This window comes from Ambystoma mexicanum, chromosome 5p, assembly GCF_040938575.1.
Source record: "Ambystoma mexicanum isolate Mex_15411 chromosome 5p, UKY_AmexF1_1, whole genome shotgun sequence".
Classification (NCBI taxonomy): Eukaryota; Metazoa; Chordata; class Amphibia; order Caudata; family Ambystomatidae; genus Ambystoma; species Ambystoma mexicanum.
The window spans coordinates 1,369,024,374-1,369,046,771 of record NC_090930.1 but is presented as its reverse complement, the minus strand read 5'-3'; the positions used below and the strand labels follow the sequence as shown (position 1 = coordinate 1,369,046,771).

At 43.5% G+C, this 22,398-nt stretch overlaps 1 protein-coding gene across 2 annotated transcripts in view; it reads left to right on the top strand.

Annotated features, from left to right (window-relative positions):
* The window catches only part of SLC6A19 (solute carrier family 6 member 19), a 791,726-nt gene that overhangs the window by 307,781 nt on the left and 461,547 nt on the right, over nucleotides 1-22,398 (top strand). For both annotated transcript variants that reach the window (XM_069613782.1, XM_069613781.1), the window contains exon 7: nucleotides 10,578-10,706. In XM_069613782.1, coding sequence (XP_069469883.1) covers nucleotides 10,578-10,706 — 129 coding nt within the window. The remainder of the gene's footprint in view (nucleotides 1-10,577; nucleotides 10,707-22,398) is intronic.

Below are 22,398 nucleotides of genomic sequence, written 5' to 3'. Positions count from 1 at the left end.
CGCTTCTTGGTGCGTAAGGTGGCAAGATCTCCCGTGAACCAGGAGTTAGAGTGCATGGATTTTTTCTCTTTTTTGTCTTCCAGGGGTGCTATGGATTTGATAGCTTGGTTGAGCACTCTGGCATAGATGTTGGCCAGTGAGATAGGGTCGTTGTTAAAAGGGGGTTTAAGTTCAGGGATATTGAGGAGTGGTTCAAGGTTGGTTTTGGTCAGTTGTTTAGTGCTTCTGACTTTTGGCTGGTGGGGCGTGCAAAGGTATTTTTTTAATTGTGAATGGTGGGAATGGTGAATTGAATGAGGTAGTGGTCTGTCCATGCGAGGGCTGAGATGTTGGTGATGGAAGACTCACAGTTGTGGTTTGCGATCCAATCTAGTGTTCGACCTTTGCAATGAGTGGGTGCCGTGATTTTATGTGCAAACTCCATGTGGGTGTGTTCTTTAGCTAGGGAGGCGGCAGATTTATCATTGGGGTCAAGTAGGCCTAGGTTGAGGTCGCCAAGTAGGATAGTTTTTATGGAGTTTTTTAGGTTATTCCCTAAGATTTGGAGGAGGTGCTTTTGATAGCCTGGTGGTGAGTCAGGTGGCCTATAGGTGATGAGAATATTTATGGTGTAGTTGGGGGAAAGGGAGAGTTTAGCAGAGAGGAGGTCAGCGTTGTTTTCCCAATGTTGGCTGCAGGGTCTGATGGATAGGGTGTCCTTGAAGATGAGGGCTACACCTCCCCCTTTGGTTATTTTGCGATCCTGTCTCAGGATAGCGTATCCTTGGGGGAGGGCGAGGGATAAGGATGGGCCTGATGCTTCATGCAACCAAGTTTCTGAGATTGCTAGTAGGTCAAGTTTAAGGGTAGTGATGAGGTTGTTGATCTCTAGAGCGTATGCTGGGAGGGACTGGGCATTGATTAGTGCACAGCTCAATTCTGTGTGTGGTGGTGTGAGAGGTTGTTGGGCATGGATGGTGGTATTGGGGCTGGAGGGTGACATAGTGAGAGGGTAATGTAGGTGTGCAGGGGGCATCTGGGTATGGAGCAGTGTGTGAGGGGGTATGTGATGTGTGTGAATGATGGAGGTGCGAGAGCTCAGTCTGCTGTTTCTGAGGTTAGTAGTAGGAGGTGTACAACGGTGAGTAACGTGTAATTTAGTGCAAGCTCTGAGTCTACAGAACCTAGGGTGGAGGATGGTGTGGTCAATGGACTTCGTGGTGTGCTGGCTGTAATGGGTGGTTAGAAGAGGGCACTGATAGACTGGTATGTGGTCTGGTTTGTTGAGTGGGGTCTGTGTGTGACATGCTAACGATGGACCAGATGATGATGGTGATGAGTGATGTAGCTAAGTGGGTGAGGTGAGGTGAGGTGCGTCGAGGAAGTGGTCGAGTGGGTGATCAACAGGGGCATAGTGTCATGGTTAGACCAATCGAGTGGGATAGAGTCTATGCAGGCGATATGGAGGGATGATGTAAAGACTAGGTCTAGAGTGTTGCCTTTGTTGTGCATCGAGGAGAGCACAATTTGCTTGGATGTTCCCTGTTGCAAAGTCTCATTTGAGTATAAGGTTGTTTTTGGTATACAAATAGAAATGAAAAGAATATCACCATGTGATTTATATTTAGTGGATTTGTGGTTTGGAAAAATATTGGATTTTTGAAGTGAGAAATATAATTCAAGTATATATTGGTAAAGATGTCTGATCAAATATACAAACAGCCATGACGTCACAGGATGTCAGGGCCAATTTAAAGGTGCCTTTTGACCAAGTTTTAACTAGACATTTCCTGCATGGGCAATGAGGCAGGATCCTGAGTCATGGAAAGACAAAATGAAGGAAAGTTTTGAGAAAGTAGGAACAGATATTTGAGAAGAAGAATGGCCACTAGATTAAAACATTGCAGAAATTATATATTAACTCTATCTCTAAGGAGCAGAGGCATTTGCTTGTGAATTTGATTACCCATCTCCTCTTCCACCTCAAGCTGGTGGAGGACACATTGGCTAAAAATGTGAATTATTTTCACCAAATCACACAACTTCTCAGAAGACATCAGCAGAATAAATATTCATGCAGCAAGTTAGTGACCAACGAAGGCAGGAAACTAAGCAGTTAAATTAATCCCTAGATCTAATCAAATGTTATTACAAAAGCAACAGAGTCTCTTTGAGGCAATACCAGATCAATTATTGAAAGTTTCCAGAGAAGCCAAACATTGTTTAGAGAGAGACCATTTCAATATTAATGACGTTGAAAGTCAGCGTGTACACACACATGAAAAGTTAAACATTAAATTACGTGTTCAATCCGCCTGTACAAATGGTTTATTAGGTTATATTGCGAACATAAAAACACAACTCAGGAAACAGCTGCACAGCTCATCATAAATGATGTTGATTTGTAACAAACAAATACAAAAAAATAATAAAACAGCAAAGGACACGGTTAGCGAAGGAAAAATATGTGACTATTCAGGAAATACACAGCACCACCTTACAACTGACACAGGGTGATCAGAGTAGGGTGACTTCACAAGAGCTACTGAAAAGAAAAGAAGAAAATGTGAGTTTGAGAGAAAAGTCAGAAAAACTAATAAAAGATCTTGATGATACAGTGTCACAGATTGAACACTTGAAGAAAGAGATAGTTAGCAGGCAGTTCATTGACCAGTAGTTGGTGGAAGTGATAAATGCTTGTCAGAAAGAAAAATATTCCTTGCAGAATGAGGTACGAAACACAGAAAACATACTGGCCTCCAAAACAAGAGCATTCAAAACTAGGCAGGCCTGTCTAAATGAATCTAGGGAACAGCTAGTACAAAGTGAGTAACAAATGATCATTAAAATGGATAACAGTGCTAGATTAAGTTCAGAATCAGCTGCTAAAGTTCACAAACATATGTTTCACAGAATAAGGAAGACTTTCTCTCATTCCAGAGACTGCAGGCCTCATTACGGCCATGGTGCTCCCGTAATGAATGATGCCGGTACGGGACCGGCACCCTTCATTATGGGATGCCCTATTACGAGGTTCCCTTGCGGGACCCAGTAAAGACACCCTATGGGGGCTCAAATGGGAATGGGGATGGGTTTTTCCAATGAGGACTTACCGGGTCCTCCATGGTTGGAATAGCCCGGTAAGTCCTAATTGGAGGAACCCAGTACTGGAACCCGGTATGGAAGCAGCCATGCCTTTATTAAGGGTATGGCTACCTCCATACTCGTAATGAGGCCCTGAATCTCCAATACCCAGATTTTTCCTCAGACCCATAACCCAAAAGATCAATGGGGAAGAGAGAAAAGGGAGGACACCCTATTCAGTAGACATAGGAAATGTCCTTGCAGTCATTATGATTGAGATTGAAAATATGCAAGCAGAGAGGGGGATTCAAGTAGTGGCTCAGACTCTGACAAGGGACGTTGGACCTATCAAAGTGAATCAAAACAAAGAGGAATCAGGAGTCGAATTGGAAATGGACAAAACAAGACATCCTTTATTACTGGTTTGCAAATCACACAAACAAACAGAACCCTACTAGCCCATCACCCAAATCTAACCCAAACCGCCCCAATTCGCCTTCCCCTTATATTGCCTCCACAGTCTGGCCAAGTACAATAAGAATCACATCCATTTGTCCTCTCCTGTCATGATGACATAAGAACACCCCTCCTTGGTCATTCCTGTAGTGCTCTGCTTCGACGTCAGTCGGTCTGGCCTGATGATATCCGGCATTGCCCTCCTCAGGTGAGGGGTGTGGGTCCACCGTCCCCTGATGCCCTTCCATCCAAGCATAAGGCCCCATTATCCTAACTGGTCTGTGCCACCATGATCCAAGATGGAAGCTCAGGTGGCCTTCAACCAGTGCCACCGAGAGCACTCAAAAGTGATGCTTCAGCAGTACGACAGCGCTTGTCTGTTTTAAGGCACGCTCCAGACAAGCATTGCTCGTAAGTGGTGATTTTACTGTCCAATGTCCACTGAAAACTAATAAACACTCAGATATTATATGAAAACAAATGGCACTTCAGACATTCAACTATATTCCCAGACTCCTCCCATATCATCATTTACCCTCATATGTGTTCATTGTCATCTCATGCCTTTATGGTGTTATTCATGAATCCTGTTCCCAGCTCCTCGGGGTTATCAGTGTGGACACACCCCTCTTTTGCTCTTACTGCACAACTAATCTAACCGAACTCCTTATATCCCTGCACCAATTCCCAATTCACCTGTTTTTCTTTTGCACAGGAAATTGTGTTCTACACCCTATTTACCTATGGTCCACTCCTGCGATTCATTTGTACCACTACCATATTACTTTTTGCTGTATATACAATCATCTTCATGTGTTTCAAACAATTCTCCCAGCTCTTTCTGTAACATCACAGTTTCCTGCTGTACCTCTAGCAGGGCAAAGGAGGGGCCTGAGGTTAGGAGCCGACCGAAGAGGAGGCGTGCTGGAGGGTTTGTTTTGTATTACCACAACTCCTGAATGGCGAGATCACCTTGTCCAACACCAGATTACCACAGTCAATATAAGAGAAAATTCTGTGAGACATACTGTGTAAGGCTGTTCAGAGGCTTCCTGATTTACTGCACACAAAACATCCTCAGCAACACATATCATGGCTGTTCGATTGGCCACTTTAAAAGATTCTTTCTCTTTGTTAAATACTGTCTCCAACACCTGCAAACTCTCTGTCAGATCTGTTACAGGTTGTATTGCTTCTTCTAACTCCTCCAAATCATGGAATCTATGTGGCACTAACTTTGGGCACCTATTCAGAAATCCAACATTTACTTTTTCCATCCTCCTCACAGTAGCTGGCCAGAAAACATTACACTGTTTAGTACTTGTATAAATAGTGAATGCACATCTGGCTCTGGGGAAGCTACTATTTCTGCACATCAATCCTTCCCTCAAAACAACATCCTCTCTACCAAACTATATCTTGCTCCTTCACTTTCCCAACACACTCTATTTTCAACCAATACTATCTGACCTTCACTTAATTTGCTCAAACATTGCAGCAGTGGGGGCTGTAAATGCCATAGCTCCCAGTTTGAACCAAGACTAAATCACAGATCAGGGGTCATCCCCAGGGCAGAGATCTGGTATTGAGAGACATTGTTGGGCAGTTTGATTTTCCACAATTCATGGTGCATTACCCACTCCCAGTTATATCCATCCAAAGGTCCAGCCAATATTCTGCTGGCCATAGTTCAAAGTCTTTTGATTGGCCTGGGTGCTGTAAACAAGCACTCTTTATCGTTGTATTGTACCCCACTGGCATTTGTTTACGCCAGTGCTTCTAGGCCATACCAATGGAAAGGAGTGTGGCCCTCTTCTGGGTAGTTGGGAGGAGGCCTGGTAGATTGTGCAGCGTTTGGTGGTTTCATAGGACACACTTTGCTAGGACCTTTACCTCCTCCTCAGCAAAGTTCTAATTCCTCTTTTAGAGATTATGTGGAGCCTAATCACTGGCCATCGTGCGATCTCAGATGAAGGGGCCAGGAAGGGAGGATGTTTAAATGAACATTTCTACAACAAGCTGAATGTGTTAATGTTACAGAGATGGGTGAAGTTGTGTGCCTTATTTCTTCTTGTCTCTACTTCTTTGTCAGCTTGAATGCAGGAATTACTTGAATTGTGTAGATGAGTTTGCTTGAGTCCCTGATTGTTATATGTGTCACAAACCTGGTCAAGAGTGATGTGTGCGCAGTCAGCTACAAGTAGCTGAAGAGTTTTGCTTCTTATGTTTTCCAACATCATGTGCATTGCCATGTCATGTTAAACATGGTATGTCATGTTTGTATTGTGATTCAGAGATGGACACCAACCCTGAACAATTTTAATTGTCCATGGTAATGTATTTCTTGGGTGTAAAAAATATGTTTTGGTGTAGTGGTGGTGGATCTTGCACCATGTCATGGCAGAATTGCTGCCATCTTCTGGTGGATTTTCCACTGTATCATTACAGATATTCTGCGCCCACAGTTATGGGGCAGAACTTGTCAGAAGTGTCAGTAGGTGTGTGTAGGATTTGAGGCCATGTCAGGGTGGCTGAGTGCAGCTGAGACACACTCCCCAAGATGTAACTTCAGGGTAATTCATTACAGTTGGCAGCATGTGGTACAAGTAACAACTGCAAGATAGCGGAGGTCTGGGATGTCAAATGAGAAAGTGACATATTTATTGTGAATATGGTTGGCATGGATGGAATCAAATAGACTAGTGATACCTTGTGTGATAAAAAAATTCTTTAGAAGATTTAGGTTTCTGTGTCTTTTTGTGGCGTAACTGTAAAATCTTGGTAAATTATGTGGAATTTTTGCCTTATTTTGCACCTGCTGTGAGTTCCACCTGAAATCACAGTTTGACTAAGTGAATATAATCGTTTTGACTTACGTTACACCATACGTAGAAAGGGAAACAGGTGCAATTTAAGAGACAAAAGAGTGTAATTTGTGAAATAGCTGTGTGTGTGTGTGTGTGTGTGTGTGTGTACACAGAACAACATTGACTAAAGATATGTATTTGTTAAGTTGGCATTATACAAAAAATAAAAAATCAGTGAAACAACGTTATTAAAGAGTTGTTATGGTTGCAGCGCAAAAGGGGGAAAAATATTCAGCAGTGATGATTCTTAAAGAAACCATAACTTGGTCACTGTGCTGCACGGCACACAACAGCCACCCGTGATGACACCAAAAATAACATTGCAGGTGTTACACACTTAGTAATTAATAGTTTAAAAGTATATTACTAAATTATGTGTAGAACATCACTATTGCTCTGTAAAACAGTTATTGCATGTAAGACACCATAGGTTATTATCTGTATATGGTACAATGAAGAAATATGTGTAGGCAAAACTAATAACACAAAGTTACATGGTTTTATGTGGAAAATGTTTTCAAAATGCAGTATATATGTACTACATTCGGCACAAAGGACATTGTTCAATTAGCATTCCCGGAGTGTTGATACTTCCATATAGTCCTTGGAGACTGCTGTGAGGGGTCACTAATGAGAGGTAGACATGCTTGTAGTTTTCTCAGTGTTAGACAGCGTTTTAATAATAAAAAATGCAAATAAACCCTTTCTTAACATACTCTACCAGGGAGTGCCCTGCCTAGTCTAATTTCTAAGGAGATTTCTCCTAGCATACTCAAAACTGGCCCTCAAACTAAACAAATAAAACATTCAAAATAAACCTTAAGCAACATAAATAAGTGATTAGCAAACAACCATTGACTTAGAGGACCTGTCCTGGGTGGATCCCTTTCCCAGGATTGTCCAAAGTCAATCCCTCCAAGTGTTCACAAAGAAAGGTAAAGTCATGAATCAGTTCTTGAGAGTTCCAAAAAAAAGAAAAGTTCCCCCAAAACAAAATCCACTGTTAACAGTTCATTACCTTTCTCTTGAAAACCTCCCTTCCAGTTCAGCAACAACAAAAAACAGCACCAATTGTAATCCTGGATTTCCTCTTTCCAGGATGGTATTGCCAAGGTTCAAAAATAAAAGGACCACTTCTGCTTTAACAACTGTCCATGTATTTATATCCTCTCTAATGTCTTTGGTATAATTTGTCAGGATGCTTCTTAGGGTGTTGCTCTCCTCTGGACAACTCCCTTCGACTACTGTAACTGTGAAGGCAGACTCCTTTGCTCCACAGTATGTCACTGCTTCACCTACCTTTACTACAACATTCACTGTCAATATGATAGACAAGCCACAGTTATAATAGTTCTGCTTCAACTTGGTACTCTATGAATATTAGGCTATTTAAAGCCAAGACTCTTTGACCTCCACAGGTAGGCAAGGCACTCTTCTTTTCTATGTTATCAGAAAAGGGTAGCCACTTTGCCTCTTCTGTCTGTCTTACTGCAGTTAATATAATCTGCCTATGCTTCTAGACTGCTTCTCTTTCAACTTCAACAGTCTCAGCATTACAGATTTGTTGACTTAATTTTCTTACAGGCACCCAACTCCCTTCCCCAGCTTTATTCACACCTATTGGTTCCAGTAGTTACCCTGAAGCTGTATTGCCACTCTTCCAGCTTTGGATATCCTTGTCACACTGAGAGGACACTGGACCTTTAACAGCGTTAACAACTTCAGTATGCAGGTGGTTAAGTTTAATAGGGCTGGTTTCACTATAGAAAAGCTTTGCCTACTGCCTTGGGCAATGCTTGCTCTTCTCTTTACTTCTATGTTACTACTTTACTTCAGCAACTTCTACTTTTATAGAATATTTGTTCTGTATGTTACAAGGTTCAAGCTTCACAAGAGAAACAGATTTAGGTACATGCAACCACTCTTTGATGAAGATTTTCAACTTTAAAGAACTGTAAGGACTTTAAAAATGAAAAAGAAAGTGCCCCTCCCCAATGGGGGTCATTTAATGTCAAGTGTGTAGGTCCTTCTCTCATGTACTTGAGTTATTGGTGAGGTACCTTGAACAAAGATTTAATAATGCTCCGGAGTATCTATACTCCGGGTATCTAAGATACCCGGAGCAAGCTAATGCAGATGACAGGAGCATTATTAAATCTTTGATCAAGGTACCTCACCAATAACTCAAGTACATGAGAGAAGGACCTACACACTTGACATTAAGTGACCCCCATTGAGGAGGGGCACTTTCTTTTTCATTTATTGTGTATTACTTTGTGATATACAACAGCCCTGATTTGAGAAAGGCCGAGGAAGGCCGAAACACGTGTCATTAACTTAAGGGCTAATCATTAAAACGTGTATTCATAAAATCGGGCACAGAGTCCAGGATCTTTTCTTCTTGTATTTTACAACATTTCCATTGTTATTTAGACTTTTCAAAGCAATTAACAACTTCTATGTGCTCCTTTAATTCCGCCAGTTATAATTGAGCTGGTAACAGTTACCGGCAAGTGTTTTTAAGTGAACCTGAACACAGAGCTTAACTCACCGGCTCAGGGAACAACGTGGTTATAGGCTGCTTCCACTTCCCGACTTCTCTTCCTTCTTCTACTGCTTTAGGCACTTTTGGGACCCACACCCCTCTGCAGCATGGGTGTCTTCAGTCCGGCCTCGACCATGGGGAGTCTCCTTCACTCCTCTGTCACTTTGCTTGCGTCTGCACATGGGCCTTGCAGCATAATCACGGCTCTGCAATTACAGCCACTAGGCGCTCCTGAGAAGACCTTCAATCTTGGCACGTCTCTGTGAGTGCAGCCATGACAAGGCAGGGTTTGTGGTCACAGGAGCAACTCAGAACATGCAGGTGAAATCTGCTCTTCTGTTGTCCTGGCATCCCTTAAGTGATCCCACTTCCTCATTAACTGCCAGCCTCATGCTCTTCTCCTTCTGCTACTACTGCCAGCCTTCCAACTCCTGATCCAGCTCCTTCACCAGCTCTTTCCTCCTTCCCCTTCCTGCTACAGCCTTGTATGCCTCTCAGGTGGGGCAAATGATTTCAGGTGCTGCCCCTTAATGTTAGTTTCCTGACTCTGGCAAAGGCTGTGTTAGGCCTACTTGCATGTCCTTTATTTCTACATGCCTCTTCAGACCTCTTCTTCATCTCAGTCCCTCTAGGATTCTGGAACATGTAGTTCACTTTGGTGAAATTATGTTTTCCTACTTCTTTAAATTGGCAAAAAGCCATCAGAAGGGAGCGCTTATGGGAAAGTTAAAAAGGGGTTCCTTCCAGTCTTCCTAGTCTGATCCCACCGCCACATGATCCTCCCGCAGTACACCATCCCCAGGATCCGGATAAAAGAGTGCTTGCCTTTTCCTGGTCACATGAGGAGGTTCCCAGACCAGGTTTCTGGGGAGAATTCCATCAGATTCTTCACAGTGCCTTTAAAGTAATTGCATGGCAGAAAGGCATGCCATGTGGTAAAGTGTAAACATAATGAGATTGTACAACATAGAAACAGCTGTGATATGTAACATCTTCCAATGTTAAAAGTGAATATGTGTCCAGATAACATATAGAGATCATGCCCACTAAACACATCTTGCAGGACACTTGACACAAAGATAAATATGCATTGTTTGGTTATGGCTACTTTTTGTTGGAGACTGTACAAATTGTTGATATCATCTGTGAAATAAATGATGTCATACATGACACCATTTGTGATGATGTAAGTGATTTCATTGATGACATAATTGTTAATGTTGTCTATGTGGTCATGGCTGATCTGCAGTGACCAGTTATGGTCTTTAGGTAAAATTGGCAAAATGTTGGAGTTTTGTTCTTTTTCTACAAATATAGCAACTCTTTTCAAAGATTTTTCTGCAACCTTAATTGGGTTTTATAATGCCGACATAACCATAACGTCCCTTTAGCAAAGTGTTTCTCACTGAATAGGTTATCATATGCCGAGGCATTAATGGTGTCGTGTAGAAAACGGGATTGTACATCTATTTAGTCTATTGATTTAGATGATCGTTTGAAATATTTAAAGATTCAAAGTTAAGGGCAACATAAGCAACATGAATAGTGAGTGATATTGAAATGCTGCAGGTTGACGTTAAGATAATTATATGTTTAGTATTACTTCTGAATAGTAAAGTCTAATAAGTAATTTTATGTGTTTACAGTAACAACTGCGAGAAAGATGCTGTTACCATCTCTATAATAAATGGCTGCACATCAATTTATGCAGCAACTGTAATCTACGCGATTATTGGTTTTCGTGCTACAGCCAGATATGATGACTGTTTTGACAAGTAAGTTGAAAAATACGAATCACACAAGCTGATGTTTATTTAAAAGTAGGACTCAGAAAGCCTTACATATTTTATAGTTATGAATAGTTATGATGGGGATTCATTTTATAAGTCAAAGGAAGAAATGGTACTAATAATTTATTTATATGAAACTAACGTTTAGATCTTCTAAAAACTTCAGGGAATCAAAAACACGTAGCGACACTGTGCCTAAACCTCGGGACATGTGACAACCTCATTCTTGGTTGAAACCGCTATTCCGGCTCCATGGAGAACAAGCAATCAAATAAAAATATAGGGGGAAAGCAGTTATAGCATTTGGCTGAGTGATATGATGTATGTTTTCTGCCGAGTTTGACAACTCGGTTTGCATTTCTAGAAAAATATACATTAGGAGCTGTGTGGAGCAACTTAAAATTACATGTTGAAAAAAAACAAACATGAGTGCTACTCAGTCTAATTTACCACCAGCATGAACAATTTCCCTCTGCGCAATTTACCATCACTATATCAAACTTCCACAGCAGTGCAAAGTAACACTTCCTAATTTGAGCCAACCAGCCATTAGATGAAACCCATCCTATGATATTTGTATTATTATGTAAAGCATTTGTGTCATTAACAAAAAATAAATCTTTCTCTAAAAAAAAGAGTGATTAACTTATTAAAACACCACAAAAACAGAGAGGTGATGGCAGAAAGGTTTAGAATGAATCTTTACATCTGGCGTGGTTCTGGGAAACCCTCCAGACCATCTTTCTTCACCTGCCAAGCCATTGCAGAAGGGAAACGACCATATGCAAATCAGGCTTTATTGCGCTTAGAGCACTGCATAATTTCTGTTGGTGGGGTTGATCATAAGGGAGTGTTTGTCTATGAAGACAGAGAAACTATCAATCAGACATTGGAGTCCTACAGGAGTGCAATGAAAAATTAAGATATCATTGGTGTAAGCCATCCAGACCGGTCTCATATTGTGCAGTTTGGCCGTTATAAAGGCTGCAGACTTTAAATAGTTGCCTATGTCTGCCATATATACATTAAACAGGCAGGATGCTAAAACACATCCCTGCCTGATCTCCCGAAAAAGTCTGAATTTGGCGAGAAAGTAGACCAGTATGATTCAATCGGACTTGGATATTAGAATTTGCATATAGACCAATTATCTTCTTCAAGAGACCAGTTTGAATTCCCCACATACTAAGTTTGTACCACAAAAGATTGCAATCCACACCATCAAAGGCAGCCATACGGTCAATGGATGCAATGTACCCTGAGTCGTATTTCCCTGCCCAGGCAACATGTTGTATGCATTTCAGCATGAGACAGTTCAACAAAGTGCCCATATGTCTCCTGAACCCAATCTGCCATTTATCAATTCTTCCAATGTCATTTTCCCACAGCTCAAGGTGCGTTAATAAGATGGTAGCAAAGTCCTTGCTGTTGGCATTCAAAATGGTGATCGGTCTATAGATTATGGGTCAGATCTCGCTCCTTTTTTGTATATGGGCACAAGGTGCGCCGATGCCCAGGAGCCAGGGAAGGATTCAGTTTGCACCACATTCTTGAACAGAAAACAAAATGTTTGATAGCTTATTTGGCCCAGGTACATGAGAAGTATTGATCTTAATTACTTCAAGTACATTCTCACAACTGACGTTAAACGTTGCACATTTTTACTGCGCAGAATGGACAACATAGCTTCAGCATCTTCCTGACTCCTTCTAGCTTGACTGTTTCAGAGCCAGTTCCTGTAGGTCTGCCGAGTCCCCACGATCATGGCCCCCCTCACCGTGATTAATAAACCAACACTATTCCTTGTCTGACTACTAGCCCTTCTCATGTCCCTTTTCCTACCGGCTACCTCCACGCTGTAGACATGTATGTTTTTTAAGTATAGCTGTCTGTGATGTTGGAAATGCATCGGAGGGACAGGGCCTCCGTATCCTTGTCCTTTACTGCTTTTCATCGTGTGTTCTGTTGTGTTTTCCGCGCAGGAGTTCATGTGGGACTCCTGGCGGTGCAGCTCTCTTTCTTTTGGTGAACGGACCCGTGGGATACCCTTATGGCACCCATGGGTGGGGGTACAACCCTGTGCCCCTAGTGTATGTTTTTGGGCACCTGTGGGTGGCCCACAGAGCAGGGTATGGGCTGGTGGCAGCTCCATGCTGAATTTGACAGGTGCGCGGAGTATCCTGCATTTTGGGATACCCTGGCCCTGCCATTGGGATCAGTCAATTCCTGATGGAAAACAAGATGGCCCCGGTGGCCTCTTGCTTTCTATTACCCATTACCTTGTTTTCCCAAAGTCCTGGGAAGCCCTGACTCTGTCCCTTCCCCCTGACTGGCTGTTGGATGGAAGTGCCATATATGGTGTTGTTGTGAAGGCCCAGTCAGACTAGCTGGAGCCTTCCCGGTGATGTATGTTGTGGGTACCTCCTGTGGGTGGGACCTGGGTGAATAGAATGTGTGACGAATATGCATTCTGTGTTGTGGGTGTCTAGTATCTGGTGGTTGACACAATGACTGAGACAACCCTGCCCGAAACCGGTATGAATGCAGCTTGGAGTGTTGAATGACTTGGTACTTGTCCCAGTACACATAACTTGTTGTGAGTGTCTGGAGAGAAGTGAATGGCCTGAATACCTCGTGTGCCTGATTGGCTACCTACCTGCATGAATGCCCGTAGTCGTGATTGGATGCTTGAGTGTGACCCAGCGGAATGAATGGGAGATCAACAGTATATCTGGGGACCTCTCACTGCTAGGAATCGTGTTCAGAAGCTGAAGTCCACTACGACAAGTAACTGGATTAACTGACGCTTGACCTTGAAGGCCTGCTGGACGAGAAGAAGTGCTGTTGCTCTCCTTCACAATCTGAAAGCTGCTGTGCCTCCAAGGACTGACCCAGAGAGGACCTGTTAAGGCGGCCTCTTCCCGAGCTACGAGGGACCATCGTGCACAGCTGATCTTTGCCAACGCTCCCTGGTAGACAGACCTTCGATAGGCTGCCGACCCGATACAGGGACTGCTGCGGAACTCCAAGGAGAAGCACTCGGACTGTTGTCCGCCACTGTCGACGACCGCCGTCGCCGACCGGAGCCGCCGTGCTCCCGTTTGCCTAAGAACTTCAACTGATCATCGGACGCTCTCGTCTGCATCGGCATCCGCTTGTCTCCCGCTGGAGAAGGCCCAACTGTCGACGCGCCGAGGAGCATCCACCGGTGGGTTTCCCACCACCTACAGACTGCAGAGACGCCGATGACTCGACGCCCTTGCTGGGCCACAGTTCTTCATCATCTCTTTGCGGTCCAGAACTATCGTCACCGAGGTGCCCCGCACGCCTCTTCCTTGCAGGACGCCAACGCTCTGTCGTCAATGAGCACCGCTGGGAACGAAGCTGCCACTTCCTTGTCGTAGTTCACCATGTTCACCGTCGGACGTTCAATGACCCGTGACTCCCGCCTTAAAGGGAGGGCACTCAAGAAGGGCAGTCGATTCCCCGACACTGAACGCCAAGTTCCCCGACACCTCTCGACGATCCATGGCTCCCGCCTGAAAGGGAGGCACTCAAGAAGGATCGGTCGGTGCATCGTCGGAAACTCTACTTTACCAGGTACATTGGGGGGGGTAAAACCTTAATAGGAAGAAGTAAGACTATCGGACAATATATGGATTGGGCTTGTGCTACATATCTTTATTTACAGGTTGCCCAGGCGGGGGGATCTTCACACAGAACTGTGCCTAGTGGTAGGGGTCAGCATTCTGCCTATTGTTTCAACCATCTTACGTTCCTGCCTATCTCTATTGCTGGTTTACTCGTTATTGATCTGTGTGACATTTTAACCGTACAGTTGATGCACTTCAATGAGATTTGATAACATTCGTGGTACCACTCTAGACGTGTATATATTTATCATTATTGACTTCCAAGTACAAAGTGCGTTATTGTGATTGTGTACATACCTTTGAATATTAATTATATAAAGAATGTGTTTTCAGTAATACAGTGTGTGGATATTCCTTTGTGGGGGTTCGGGGACTACACTGTACTTAAGAACCAGCCCGCATCACCTCCTGAGAAGCTAGGCCTTGATTGCTCGTCCATTGCTACCGTAATAGAGAATCTTGGCTGGGGTCTGCTGTGCCTCTCCTCTACCATATAGAGAGCGGAAGTACAGACACCCCCTACCAGTCTTTACACTGTCCCACCCTGTTTCTTCCTTATCAGACTAGACTCATTCACAAATGCATCAAATTCATCCACCGTGAAAGTGTATTTCCAGTCATGGGAGGATAAAGTCAATAGATTCACAAGGGAATGAGAGGCAGTGTCAGAATTCCATGATATCCTGTTACCTGCTGTGTTTATTATTACATCTTTAGGACCATGCTCCCCAATATCTTAATTCCACAGAACAACCTCAAATTGTGCCTCAAGCATTGAGTGATCACTAATGTGTGTGGCAGCAATATTGTTCTTTTTTATTATTGTGCATTTGGTTACAAGATAAAACCTTAAGCACACATTTTAATACAAGAAAACATTTAGGAAATTAATTTGATGATCCATCAATATAGTAATAATAATAAAAAAGGGTTATTAAAATCTACACATCAAGTACATACATTTCATCTTTATAACCCACCTAATAATCAAATTTCATCCTGGAGACTGGCATTTACAATAACTTAAAATATCATATTCAATCTCCCTAACCATTGGAGGCATCTTAGCTTATAGCACTGGACTTAAAGAGCCATTCATTTCCTCTCTAAAAGTCTGTGCAAGAGCAGTTTTACCAACTCGATCCATACAAAATATTGTGCGTCAGTTATGGTCAAAGAGGTGGCACCAATTAGGGTGCTCCAAAATTGATTTCCCTCTATGTTACCCATCTCTGTTACCATGGAGGCGTAGGCTTTTTTGTACTGAGACTGTAGTTTGGGACATTGCGTCATTATATGTCGAGCGGATTCAACAGCATTCTGGTCTTCGTATGGGACACATATCCAGCTACCTGTATATTCATATGTGGGTAGGATATTTAGACGAAGGTAGGTGATGTATTCCCTCATTTTCTTATTACACAGATTCAACAGGTAGGAGGCATGTCTACCCACTACAAAGCCCTGGTGAGTATATTCTGTGTAATGTCTTTTCTAAGAGAGTTTTTGCATCCACTCAGCCCTGTCCCATGCCCAGGTCTTCTTCTTTAACTGTCTCTCATAGTCAGGTATTTCTAGTATCTCCTTTAAGGGAACATTTATGTTATCACAATGATCCCATGCCTCCTTGTGTAAACAACTCAAAAAGGAATTAAATGGTTCTACTTGTAGTCTTTTGGACACTAGCCCCATTATCGTGTTATCTTCTTTTGTTCTGATCACAAGAGAGCAGTACAGCTTACAACGCTTCAATAACCAATGTGCCTTAAGCAGACAGAGGCCCATCTCACATCGTACTGCCTCTAGCGGGGTGTCATTAGGTACATTTAGCATTGATTTAAGAATGTTCCCTTCCAGTTTATCCAAGAAAGTTTGATATCTGGCCGAGAGCAATTCCATTCCGTACAGCAGGGCCGGGACGAAGCTACTTTGGTATATTTTTATAGCACCTTCTATATTATTTCCACCCACACTAGTGATGTACCGTTTTAGTAGGTACCATTTCTTTAAAATGTGGGGAATAACATAATCCCCATAATATGAGACCTTTGCTGCCACGTTGATCGGGATCCCCAAGTAAATATAGGGATCACTGACTTCAAGCTTCATGCCATTGAGCTTCCATCTAAAGGAGTCTGGCCTTTTACTTCTTTTTCCGAACACCATGATTTTCGTTTTTGAGGAATTAATTAGCAGATTGTTCTCCCTAGCCTAGTGACTCAGTGCATCAAGACTACGCTGAAGTCCAATAGACGTGTGATCCATCAGTATTATATCATCTTTGTGCATAAGCATGGAATTGGATCATTGTCTATCCGGGGGGGGGAGCATTTCTCACATCAGACAAATACAAATCGAAGTCTGTTGCATAATAGGGGTGCCAACGTGCACCCTTGCTTTAGACCCACATTAGTTGGAACCTGGCACGTTAAGTTCTGCTCTTGTGATAGGCGTAATGAAACCACTGTATCGCTGTACAGAGCCTTTACATATTGCAATAAGGTAGGGTCTAGGCCCCACATCTTGAGCTTATTCCAGTGTTTTGGACATGACACAGTGTCAAATGCCTTTGTAAAAGCCACATAGCACACATACAGTTTCTCTCCATGATGTTTAGTATCCTCAATCATATACTGCAGGACACAGTTATTATGTATTGCGATACGAGATTTTCGGAAGCCTGTCTGGCATTTATGCGAGTGTCCCATCTCTTCTGCCCATTTAGTCAATTTTTTAAATAGCAGTGTGGCAAAGATCTTTGCACTCGTGTCCAGCATTGCAAGGAGCCTATAAGTAGTAAGTTTAGTTTCTCCACCCTTTTTGTATACGGGGACTAGGATAGATTCATGCCAGCTATCTGGGATGACCGCCCGCGCCATGATTTTCAAACTATTGAGCCAGGATCTCTGCCCAGTACAGGGCGTTGGATTTGTACACTACATTTGGCACAGCATCCAGGCCAGGTGCCCTGGATGTTTTTAGCCTTTTAATTACTGCTTCGATGTCTGCAGCTTCAAAGCCAGTACGTTTACACCCTCTCTTTAGACCTGGTGGTGATATGGCCTCTTCTTTTTTAAAATCATGGTATAACTCTCCCAGCTTCAACTACTATTTTCCCTGCCAGAAAAGTCCCACAAAAAGATCAAAATGTTTTTGCATCGTTTGTGTGTCAAACATGTTTATCCAATTTGCACTGGAGAGGGAGTTTATATGTAGTCTAACCCAGTTTTTAAATTTAGTGTCCAAATTCTGTAAGTGGGCCAGACACACTGATTTGGTCAAGTCTTCCTCCTGCTTCTTGGCTTTAGCTCTCTCTTTTCTTAGTGCACTCTTTTAAAAAAAAAAAGTTCCACATCAAAGGCACTATGCAATGGCCTATTTCTCCCTTTACTCATAGCATGCAAATGTAGCCTACCAAAGGTTATTAATAATGCTTTGTTCAGGTCCCAATGATATACATTCATGCCATTCACAAATAAGGAGAGGTCCTCCTGAAAATGAGTATTTAGTCTCAATAGTTGTGTCTGTCCAACAAATACGATTCCCCTGGTTGTTTACCACCACCCCACACAAAACCTCCTGGGTACTGGGACGCTTCTCACTTCTATGGTATAACCCCGTGTTAATACCAAATGGTCACTAAGATTAGTCTGGAGCAAGGTCAAGGGGCCACAACATGGCCACATTTCTTGATTAACAAACACATAGTACATACACAAGTGGCAGTCATTCCATTAGTCCATGTATTCTCAATTGTGTCTTTTGTTTTCCCTTTTAACTTTAAGCACATTGAGTTATACATCTCCAGTTACCAAGTTCCTTACTTTTTTCCCCGCATGGGTCTCATCAATTTTTTTATGGTGCGAGTTCTTTAATACCGTCTACTTTAGGGAAAACACCTTCTTGCCCGAATATATGTTCGTTAAAATCCACCCTAGATCGTACCAGTGATCTAGAGTGTCAGTCACCTTCGCTTATATCATATTATTATAATACATATTGGGGGGTTTATAAATATTTATGAGTAGGAACAGTGTCTGGAGATGCATCTTGTCCTGTATAACAATATGAAATGATATGATATGATGTGATATGATATTATATATGATATGATGTGATATAAGGCATTTATAACGCATTTATAACATGCCCATACACAAGTGTTTCAGGGTGCGACGAGGCAAGGGAGGGGGAACATGGGGAAGACAGACAACGATGCTACTAGGCCAGGTGTTATTCAGATCGCGCAAGTGCATGGGAAGGGAGAAAGTTCTGGGGGCAAAGGTGCGGGGACAGTGCCGTGCATGGGATAATAGAATAAATAACCAATAAGTGAAGTACGGCCAGCAGGTGGCAAGTGCAAGGGTAAGTGCAGACATCTGGTGTCAAGTGCTAGTAGTGGGACTGTGGGGATACAAACACATTCCCCAAGTGCGAGGGTAGCCAGGAAGGCAGTGCAGGTGTGTGTGACTGGTGGGAGAGGGACCTGGGCCCGAGATCAGAGGGTGGCCAGGTAACCAGTGTAGTTTCAGTTACAGCCAGGAGGTCAGCAGGGGAGAGGAGGGGAAGAAGCAGAAGCAAAGAGAAAGGCTGTGAGGTGCTTCCGGAACCGGACATGGTTCGCCTCAAGTTTCAGGGATGCAGGGAGGCTATTCCAGAGGGAGGCCCCAGCTGAAGAAAGAGATCTACCACCAACCTGTTGCTTGGAGAAGCAACTGACCCTAAGGGAGTTGGAGGCGGCTGAGCGAAGAGCTCGAGTAGGAAGATATTTAGGAAGAGAGAGTTGAAGGTATTGAGGGCCCAGGCCCCAGAAGGCCTTGTGAACAATGCAAAGGGTGTTGAACCTAATCCTTGCAGCCACTGGGAGCCAGTGCAGAGTGGCTGATGACATGGAGGCCCCTATATCAGAAGAAGGGATAGTGAGAGTAATCAAGGGGATGAAGGGAGGAACGTCACCAGGGGAAGATGGGTTTACGGTGAAATTTTACAAGATGTTCCGCTCCACCTTAGCCCCTCACCTGGTGTAGTTGTTTAATATGGTTCTCGAGGGGGAAATCCTGCCTGAAAAAATGATGGGTGCAATTATAGTTGTTTTACCCAAAGAGGGAAAAGACCAGACGGAATGCTCCTCCTGTAGACTGATATAGTTGCTTAATATGGATGTCAAGATCCTGGCAAAGGTAATTGGCAAGAGGATGGAGGGGATTATGCCAACACTGGTTCATGGGGACCAGATGGGTTTTATAGAGGGACGCCAGGGCTCAGATAATATCTGAAAAACAATAGACCTGACCAATTATCTGCAAGAATCAAACCTTGACGCAAGCTTACTTTCGATAGACTCAGAAAAAGCTTTCGATAGGGTTGAGTGGAGGTACATGGCACGACTCCTCCAAAGAATGGGGTTCGGGGAACGACTTAGAAAATGGATAGCCGCGTTGTATAGGGCCCCAACAGCATGGGTCCAGGTGAATGGAGAGCCTTCGTCTTCATTCTCCCTCTCGCGGGGTACGAGAGAGGGGTGTCCTCTTCCCCCCTAATATATGTCCTTACAATGGAACCCCTCGCTATAGCGGTTAGGACCCACCGGATATCAAGGGAATTATACGGGGTGAAGTGGAATTCAAACTTCCACTGTTTGCAGATGATATTTTGGCATAGGGACCTTTCCCAACTGGCCCCAGCCAACTACGACCCTATAATGACGGAGATGAAGATGGACATGAGGCGGTGGGGTAATATGATTCTGTCATGGTACGGACATATGACAGCGGTGAAAATGAACGTCTTACCAAGACTACTCTATCACTTCACGTGTGTCCCCAACCAGACTTTTCTCCAGAAATCAGTTCAAACATTCATCTGGCAAGGTAAGACCCCAAGGACTAGGAGGACCATTCTCACCCTTCCGAGGGAAGAAGGGGGTTTTGGTCTGCCGGACATCTGTCTTTACTTTTGCGCAGCCCAGTTAAGGGTACTCCTAGAATACATGAAAGAGGGCAAGGGTACTTATTGGACCTACCTGGAGGACATGGATGCTCATCCACTTAAGGTCCGGGACCTCCTTTGGTCTCTGTGAAAGTCAATTCCGAACAGGTTAAAGAATGACCCAACACTAGGAGTTCTCTGGTCGATCTGGAAGGAGTGGGCACAAACCAGCCACCTGACAACATGGCCGTCCCCTTTAACCTCGTTGTGGGTCCCATATTCAGGTTGGGAAGCAGGGGATTCAAGAATGCGCAGGCCTGGTCTGACAATGGTATGGAAAGGGCGGGCCAATTGTTCAGAGAGGGAGATTTTTTGTCATATGGGGAAATGGAAGAGGTTCTGGGCCAGGGGACGATATCTATTTTCGAATATCTCAGGCTGAAGGGCATCCCAGGGGAACAGACTTGGGGGATGAAACTCAGGAGATCTCTGACTCCCTTCGAGAAAATGTTAGACTCTGCTAACTCAAGGAAGGGGGTGGTGTCTACAATGTACAAGATATTGAATGCCAACAATCTAACGGAGAAGAGAGGGTTCCGTTGCTACTGGAATGGCCTGGCGGGGGAGGTCCTCTCAGATGAGGCATGGGACAAGGTTTTCAAAATAGCCTTCCATGGGAATTTATTTACAGTAGACATGGAGCACAACCTACAAATCCTACAAGGATGGCACAGGGACCCACTAAAGCTATCAAAGATGTTCCCAGGGGTCTAGTCGAAATGTCAGAGAGGATGTGGCCAGGTGGGAAGGAGGGAACCCATCTGATGGCACTGTCCGCAGGTTCAAAAGTACTGGGAGCATATGAGGGGTTGGATTGCAGAGGTCAAAGGGGACGTACACCCACAAGATCCATTGACGATCTTACTAGGCCTGCCCCCGAGGGACTCAGACATGTACAGATACTCAAGAATGTGGGAAATGATGTCGAGGGCGGGGAGGGAGGCCCTGTCGCGCAGAAATGGAAGAGCCCGGTGGCCCAGTCTAAAGAGGACTGGCAAAGGAAGCTGAAGAGCATGTTCCTCATGGACAAATGACTGAAATGGTCAGCGATGACTCGGGCACCTTTCAATCAAACTGGGATGGGGTGAGACAATCATGGGGATGGGAAGTGCATTGAGATATTGATATGTTGACGGACCTGAAGCGGGGAGGTGGGACACCGAGAAGTGGAAGGGAGAGGAGAGTCAGGCGGGGAGGAATGAGGAGGGGAGATCCACTATCCGGCACAAAATGGAGAAAATATAGAACACTACGAGAGTCATTTATGGGCTAGATCTCGAGCACCCGCAAATAAGTTCTCTTTGAAAGTGTTAGTGGTATAACATAATGCCTACCGTCAAGTTCCAATGGTTCAAGTTGAAGGAAACCCCAGTTGGGGGGGACCGGGTTAGGAGGGGAGTGCGGGGGTGGGGGATGGACATGCTCAATGGTTATTTGAAAATGTATGAAGTGTAACAGACCTGTTCCGGAGGTCACTGTTATTGTTTTATATAAATGCTAATAAAACCAAAGTAAAAAAAAAAAGATATAACACATCCTTTCAACATCTGATGCTCACTATACAGATTGTCTCTCTTCTTCTGGGACAATGATTAATGCCATGAGGCGATACAGTACCACAGTTGTGTTATACAAATAATCACGCCTGATCACTCTGACATACTGCAAAATGGTATTAATCTAATGGAACAAGCAACATTTTTATTTTCCCAAACCTACCACCACCTACCACGTACCCTTTTACACACCATAAAAATAAAGTGTGTTTTATTCTTTCTTATGTTCACCATGTACATATTTACGGTCGCACATTGCAACATGTAATCAGTCTTATCCATAAATCGTTTCTTTTCAGTTGTTTTATAGCTGTGCGAATGAGAGACATTTGCATTCTTGAAATCATGGATCCACAAAATAGAGTTACACTAATTATAGTAAAATCTCCGCAAAACCCTGTGCTTTTTTTTAAAATATGTTTTCACACGAGAAGCTGTACCTTGTGTTTGGTAATACAAAAAGACATTTTTTTAATGGAA